This window comes from Chrysochloris asiatica, unplaced genomic scaffold (genome assembly GCF_000296735.1).
Source record: "Chrysochloris asiatica unplaced genomic scaffold, ChrAsi1.0 scaffold00169, whole genome shotgun sequence".
NCBI lineage: Eukaryota > Metazoa > Chordata > Mammalia > Afrosoricida > Chrysochloridae > Chrysochloris > Chrysochloris asiatica.
The window spans coordinates 5,161,410-5,169,502 of NW_006408687.1; the positions used below are offsets into that span (position 1 = coordinate 5,161,410).

At 38.4% G+C, this 8,093-nt stretch overlaps 1 protein-coding gene across 1 annotated transcript; it reads right to left on the reverse strand.

Moving 5' to 3' along the window:
• Positions 1 to 781: 781 nt before the first annotated feature.
• CXCL9 (chemokine (C-X-C motif) ligand 9) lies at positions 782 to 7,489 on the reverse strand. The gene is made up of 4 exons (XM_006871575.1): positions 7,426 to 7,489; positions 5,820 to 5,946; positions 4,439 to 4,523; positions 782 to 877 (listed from the first exon to the last, which is right to left on the reverse strand). The coding sequence occupies exons 1-4, from the start codon at positions 7,487 to 7,489 to the stop codon at positions 782 to 784; spliced, it is 372 nt and encodes a 123-aa protein (XP_006871637.1).
• Positions 7,490 to 8,093: the final 604 nt, after the last annotated feature.

Sequence of the window (8,093 nt, forward strand, 5' to 3'; positions counted from 1 at the left end):
GAAAAGGATAAGAAAGGAGTAGACCCAGATGATTGAGGGAACATGCCATGTTTGGAGGAGAGGCATTGAATTATGGTAGGATGGTGTCTTGGGTTCTCTGGAGAACCAAAATCAGAGAATACAGACCCAGTTCAGTTGACACAAACCTTAACTATCACAGAAGGTGAGGAACTGGCTTGATTAAAGCAAAAGGGAACAGTAAGAAATAAAGTAGTTGCTCTAGACAAACTAAATGGAGTCACATTATGGAGACCCACAAAGGCCAGATAAAAGATTGTGAAGGACAAGTGCTGGTGATCTCCAGTGGTGGTCCTTGGAAGTAACCGATCTCTCAGACACATTGTGTGTGAGGCCAGTTGGCTGATTCGAACTCAGATACTGATGGCTATGGCAGTTTGGTGAAGTCCAGCTTAATACCTAACTACATAGCTCACTGGCATGCTGTGTGACCTAAGAATATTCTCTGGAGGCTGCTGTTTGTGGCCCAGGAAGAAGCTCTCCAGACAGCTGTTTATTGTGTGTGGGATGTGAGTGTGTGGACATTTGTCTAGGTGTGGGTGTTATTAAATGTAGTCCTAAGCATAATGAAATTCAGCTGGTTGGGGGAAGAACAAAAACAAACTATAGCCTTTAACAATTTGGAATTGAAACATAACTTTCTAGCTTTTTCACAACAGTTGTTAAAATTTTAGAGTCAAATAAACAAGCTTATGCATTAGATACTTTCCCCTTTTAGAATGATTTAATTATAATGAAAAAATATTCATAGGTACAGTGTCTCTTATGTAGTCTTCTTTGGATGAGGACGTTGAAATTTTCTAACTGTCTTGAATTTTTGATGTTTTCCCCCTTTCCTTTGCTCTTTCTTTTGGCTGACCTGTGAGGAGAGGGAAACAAAAAGTGTGTGTAAGGGTTTCTCATTTTAACAGTTTTCCTTCTTTATATTATGCTTGAACTCTCCTGACTGCGGTCTTTCTTTACCTTCAAAACTAGTTAAATGTTGATTCACTCTCAGAGAGGCTCCTTTTGACTCTATTTTCCTCACTTTGAGGAGGAGGCAGCAACCTACAGCGTCTTCTGTCTATTCTTCTTAAGCTTACCCTCACTCCCATCTTGCATACCACTACCTTGCTCCAACTACAAACCTCTGAGCTTAGTTTTTTCATCATCCACTTTCAACCTCCGACAAGGCTGAGGCTTAGAGAGACCGACTTTCCCAGAGTTGTACGTATAGATAGTATGTGGCTGAAACAGTGCTCTGACAGATTCCAGAACCCAAACTCCTAACAACATTCCCCAGACCCCCTTCATAACTATGTCACATAGGATTCCTTCCACTCTTGTTCTGGTCTACATTTCTACTTTGTTATGTATTGAATTGTGCCCCCAAAATGATACATTGAAGTCCTAACCCTTTGTGGTAAAGTGAATTATCTAAAGTCTCTTTTAGCCATAGTCCTTGTTGTTGTTGATTAAGTGCCTTCAAGTCGGTTCAAACTCAGAGTAACCCTATGTAGGGTTTTTGAGGAGTGGCTCATGGGTTTGAACTGCTGACCTTGTGGTTAGTAGTCCAGTGTTCAGTCACATCAGGACTCCCACCAAACAGCATTTCTGCCCTGCTGGGTCTGGGTAAGAGAAGGTGGAAGAAGATACTGACAGGATGACACGAGTCAGCTATGGATGTTAGCAGAATTAATTGCAATTGTAAAAACTTGAAACTTTAGCATGGGTATACAATGAAGCGGAAACATCCAAAAAGAGCCAGGAGTGGAGCCCATCCTTTGGACTCTGAGCTCCCTGTGCATTGAGCTTCCTTAACCCAGGGACAGAAAGCTGTGACTCTGGAGGAGTGGCAGAGAAGCAGCAGCAAAGAACTCAGAACCAGAGCACAAGACAGAGTGGTGGGTTTCCCAACCCATGGAGCAAGTAAAGCTGAGTGACTTTGTGTAGGAGTCTTGCTCGTAGAGTGGGCTGCCTCCAGGCACTTAATTGCCGGAGCTAGGTTTGCTGACCCACCGAGCAAGAGCTGAGAGTCTTCAGACTGAAGCTTATGGTAGAGTGGTGTGTCCTATGGGAATTTATCAGCAGCCCTTAAAAAGCTTTGTATAGCTGGCAGGACAGATAGAGGCCTGCCTATGAACATGACTGAGAAGACGCTGTCCTGGCTGAAACAACTGTGCCCTGAGCATTTCTGACCCAGAATTGTAACTTGTTAACTTCCCTAATAAACTTCCTAACTGTGAGTATGGCATCTTAGTTTTGTGTGGCCATTGCAATGAATGATTGAACCCAGTTCAGTAGAGAGTATAGTGTGGGAGGAATGGTTGGCGTTATATTTTAACATCCTGGTACTTGTGAATGTGCTTTTGTTTGGAAATAAGGTTTTAAAAATGTTATCAGTTAATAAATCCTGCAGAGTAGGTGTGTCCTAATCATATATGACCGGTGTCCTGAGCAAATTAACAGGCACCGAAACAGAGACGCAAGGAGAAGATGGAAATATAAAGACATCTACCAGCCAAGGAATACTAAGAAATGCAGAAGAGGCAAGAAATGCAGAAGCTGGAAGAGACAAGCATTGATTTCTCTCTAAAGAAAGAGAAAACCTGGTCCTATTGAGTCCTGAATTTAGAACTGTGACACAAAACATTTCTGTTCTTTAAAACCATCCACGTCTTAGTATTTTGTTAAAGCAGCCCCAGAAAACTAGTTTTTGTTAAGTACCGTTGAGTCTGTTCTGACTCATAGGGACACTGTATAGGCTTTAGTGTTCTTTGCAGAAACTGATAGCCTAGTACATCCCTTCAGTCCCTTTACTCCCACTGAACAACTTGAGTCTTGCTGAACATTACTTGAATCTCCCTGTACACAGAAAGCTGTTTCATGAGTCTACTCTTTTGTTCATGCTGTCGCTACCTTCCCAGTAAATGACTTATCTTTAACTCACAACCAAAATCAAATGTCACCTGATCTGAGAAGCCTCCCTTAACACTTTCTCCCTGCCTTTCAGATACATGACACCTTTCTCTGTAATCTCCAAGATTATTGTACACATCTTAATTTATATTTCACACATTATACACAAAATTTATTAATATCACAAAAATTATTAATATTTGCTTTTGAGTTATGGGAGTTATGGTATTGGAAGAGAATATTGAAAGTGCCATGGGCTGCTAAAAGAACCAATAGATCCATTTTGGAAGAAGTGCAGCCAGAGTGCTCTTTGGAGGCCAAGATGGTCATACTTCATTTCACACTTCAGACATATTGTCAGGAGAGACCAGTCACTGGAGAAGGATATCATGTTTGGTAAGGTGGAGGGTCAGAGAAAAAGAGGAAGACCCCCAATTAGATGGTTTGGCCAAGTGGCAGCATCGATGGACTCAAGTGTGGCAACAATAGTGAGGTTGGCCCAGGATCGGGCAGTGTTTCGTTCTGCTGTGTATAGGGTTGCTATGAGTTGGTACCGACTTGATGGCACCTAACAACAACAACAACAGAGGGAAGTACCATGGACTTCCAAAAAAACAAATAGATCTGTGTTGGAAGAAATACAGCCAGAGTGCTCCTTGTAAGTAAGGATGGCCAAACTTTGTCTTTCATACTTTAGACATATTGACAGGAAGGAACAATCACTGGAGAAGGATATTATGTTTGGTAAAGTGGAGAGTCAGAGAAATAGAAGAAGACCCCAATGAGATGGATTGGTACAGTGGCTCAAGCATAGCAATGATTGTGAGGTTGGCCCATGATCGGGCAGTGTTTCATTCTGTTGTGCATAGGCTTGCTATGAGTTGGAACTGACTTGATGGCACCTAACAGCAACAATAACAACAGAGAGAAGGGACCATATCTTATTACGATTATATCTTCAGTGTTTACCACTCAATTCAATATGAATATATTGTATTGAGTAAAAAAGACAAATTCCTTGTCCTCTAGAAACACACATTCTAGTGGGGGAGATGTTGTTAAGTGCTGTCGCATCTGTTCCAAGTCATAGTTACTATAGGGTTTCCGAGGAGTGGTTGGTGGGTTTGAATCACCAACCTCAGGTTAGGAGCCCAGTGCTTATCCTACAGTGCCGTATGCAAGAATGCAATTATACTACAGTGTGATGGCATCATCCCAGGAAAGAAAATGTTGTTGTTGTTGTTATGTGCCGTGGAGTCGGTTCCGACTCATAGCGACCCTGTACAGGGTTTCCGAGGCTGGAAATCTTTACGGGAGCAGAAAGCCTCATCTGTCTCCCGCAGAACAGCTGGTAGTTTCGAACTGCTGACCTTGCAGCTCGCAGCCCAATTCGTAACCACTACGCAATAGGAGCATAATAATTTGAATGAAAAAATGAATCCTTAAAGGGGCTGTACAGATTATTTGCCTTCCAAAGTTAACTTCTAAAAGAAAGAAAGTTTTGTTCTTCTTTCACACCAACCTGTTTCTCCCAGTGTTTCATCAATTTTTTCACCTCTGTTAAATCCGGGTTTAAACACGTTTGAGTCCCATTCTTCAAAGTAGCACTGCCAAGGAAATAGCAATGTGATTTTTTTTTTTCTCTGTTAATAAGTTACATGCTTCATATCATCCACAGAATTCAGTTCCCTGGCTAGAATGTATTTGTACCAGCACTAGAAAGGAATCTCCCTATGTTTAACCTGTCTCCTCAGTTTCTAAATAAGTGAGAGGGCTTAGATGAATTGCCAGAATAGCATAACCCTAAATTAAAAAAAAATCCAGTGGCTATATAGATTAGAAGAGACATATCTACAGGATAATATTAGTTCTGTTCTGCGGGAATAGTTATTTATGTTCAAATGAAGAAGAAAAATAGAAAAGTAATCAATATATTTATACTTTTGCAGAAATAATGAAAATCAGCATGACTTTTGTTGAATTTTCCAATGAAAACACTTAAATATAACCAATTTGTTTCCCTAATACAAGAAGAAGATACTGGTTAAAATTTAAAAATTGCTTATAGAAAACCTTTCAAGACCATTTAAAGATTTTTTTTTTTTTTTGTAATTTTCTATACAATCTGAGAATAAGAGTAACCATTATATATATATCATATGATTTAGGTATCAAAAACCTTAAAATATGTATATACTTTAAGCTAGCAACTCTATCTTTAGAAGTATTAATAGGAAAGACTTAAAGATACAGTATTTAACAATAACAATTTGATTTCAATAACAAAAAGCTTGGAAATAACCTACATTTCCAGCAATAGTAAATTGGTCATAGAATTATGTTATATTCATATAATAGAATGCAAACTGGCCATCAACAGTGGCATTATTAGAGATTTACTGATGCCAAAAAAAGTTCATAATACAGACTTAGTGAGAAAACAGATTACAAAATAGTATATAGTATATCATTACATATATATATATATATATACACACACACAAGGGGCTTTCAAAAAAGTTGTGGAAAAATTCCATTCTCTTTCAATTCCACTTGAAACAAGAGGAATTTGGAAGATATATACCAAGAGGTTATTTGCCACAGTATGGTAGGTCTCTAACTGAATTTTATCTTCTTCTTTGGGTTTCTCTACATTAAACATTTTTTTAAATTAACATTTATTACTTTGATAATTTATCATCCTTGGTTCTTGATTTCTACCAGAAAAACTCCTTGATTTTTTAAAAGAAGAAAAGAAATACATAAATTAGATTTGTGGCAGAGCTCAGCATCTGACTTTTAAATGTATACGTATATGGACAACCACTCTAAATGTAATATTTACACTAAATTGAGTTTCCTTTCTAATATGGCCCATGCATGTGGAATGAGTTTTTACTTACATGATTTCAGTTTTCTCACATAAAGAGCTTGGGGCAAATTGTTGAAGGTCTTTTATGAATCGTAATCGGATCGTCTTTTGGTAAGTTTCAATGCAGGAGCAGCGTCTATCCCTTATTACTATGGTTCCTAAGGGAAAGAGAAGGATGCAAAAGGTTGGTGGTCCAAACCTACTCAGTGACACTGCAGAAGTAAGACCTAGCAATCTGCTTCCTAAGGTTTACAGCCAAGAAAGCCCTATGAAACAGTTCTACTCTGTAGCACATGGGCTCCGCATGACTTGGAATCCACTTGACAGAAACAGAATTTTGAAGGGAAGGGGTGGAGCACATAGATGCAGAGCAAGGTCTCAGTTTAGGAGATCCATCAAAATGATGCATTTGACTTAATTGTGATGAATATTGCTCTCATTTACCTAGTATCTGTAAATCATCTCCACAAGCTTTTCAAGAAGGTATTATACCCCATTAAAAAAAAAAAAAAAAAAGGCTCTGAGGTTCAGAGAGGTTAACTAAAGAACAAAACCACACACAGCTTTGAAAGGACAGAGTGAGGGTTTTAACCCTGGTCTGAGTCCACAGGTGTTGGTCTTAACCATACCTTGCATCCCTACAAGGAAATTAGACTTTTGCAATATTTAACAAATATCGATCACAGGTTAGACAAACAGATAACTAATGTGCAAATTCATGTGTTCTCCATAGACCATGGTATGTTAAGCAACTCTCAAATAAATATTCATTTGTTATCTGAATTTAGTGGAATAGAGTTGGTATTAATTTGAGCAAAAATCCACTTATATAAACTAGTTACTACCACCTTACTTATCTTTCCTGTATTCCACTGCCTTGCTTCTGTATAGTGCTAAAGCATAGTGGTTACGAATCGGGCTGCGAACCGTAAGGTCAACAGTTCGAAATTACCAGCTGTTCCACAGGAGAAAGATGAGGCCTTCTGCTCCCATAAAGATTTACAGCCTCGGAAACCCTGTATAGGGTCGCTATGAGTCAGAACCGACTCCACAGCACATAACAACAACAACAACAAAGCTTTGAAAATATGTTTTCATTTCTTCTTTCTTTCACTCATTCATTCAACATTCAAGTCGTGCCAAATATTTGTTGTAGGTAGAAAAAATATAACTATAAAATCTCTGTTCTAAAAATATGAAAAATGAAGCCTACAAAGATAAAGTAATTTTCCCAGGGTAACCAAGCTGTCAGTAAGCAGATTAGGTACAACCTCCCTGGTTATTGGATCCTTAATCAGCTAATACAAATTATCAAGAAACAATATCATGGTGATAAAATACATTGAGGAGACAGTCTTTCATCTTCTTATCACCCAGGCCAGAAAACATTTATTGAACAGTTTCTAACTGCCAGAAATTTACATGCCTGGACTAAGGAAACTTGTATTTGTTTTGGCAGGTTCAAGTTATGAACTTTGGATAATCAACCATATACATCATCACAAAACTTTTGTGAGAGATCCACAGCACTTGCTGAGGCATGCAGGACACTCAGTATTTATTGGGTGAGCCAAGAGGCTTACACCGCAACCCACAATCTTCACTTTACTCACCTAATTTAGCCCAAAACCCCTTACCTTGAACTCCAATCAGAATTAGAAAGATGATACACAAGAAGAGAGGAACGCCACTTTTCTTCATGGTGGTAATGAAGGTTTACTAGTCACTCCTGTATTGGACTTTAAGCCTCAGAAATTTATAGAACATGCTTTTGGGAATCATATTTATTTAGGAAGTTCAATTCCCTCCTCAACTCTGATTGGCTGATGCTCTCAGCTGATGTAACTAAACTAACCACAAACTTAATTGTGCTGAGGAAAAACCTACTCTCAGATCCAAGGGAATTTCTGCATGCTTATTTCCATTTCACATAAATGGGTGGTTTATAGTAAGGAATGTGAAACCAATATCACAAGCAGCTTTCAGCATACTTACAGAGACTCACCTGGTGAAGAATAGACTACATAACTATGGAATTCCTTTTATTTTTTTTTAACTTTAAAAAATATTTTAATGCTTCAACTAAGACATACTGTGCTACAGATATTTTAGTCTTTGGAAGACTTCAGCAAAACATAAATACATAATTGGTCCTGTATTTAAAATTTTTGATCCTAAGATATTTTCTGGGTTAGACTTTATGAAAAATACAAAATAATTTCCAACCTATCGCCTTGTTGCTGTTATTGCAAAGTGTTGTTGAGTCCGCTCCAATTTATAGCAACTATAAAACAGAGTGATATTG

Bases quoted from the DNA above. Each gene is read 5' to 3' on its own strand.
- CXCL9 (XM_006871575.1), bottom strand. From the start codon at position 7,489: ATGAAGAAAAGTGGCGTTCCTCTCTTCTTGTGTATCATCTTTCTAATT. The intron at 4,524-5,819 runs GTAAGTAAAAAC...TTTCCTTGGCAG, and splicing joins TGTGAGAAAACTGAAATCAT to TGCTACTTTGAAGAATGGGA. The intron at 878-4,438 runs GTTGGTGTGAAA...CTCTCCTCACAG, and splicing joins TGAAACACTGGGAGAAACAG to GTCAGCCAAAAGAAAGAGCA.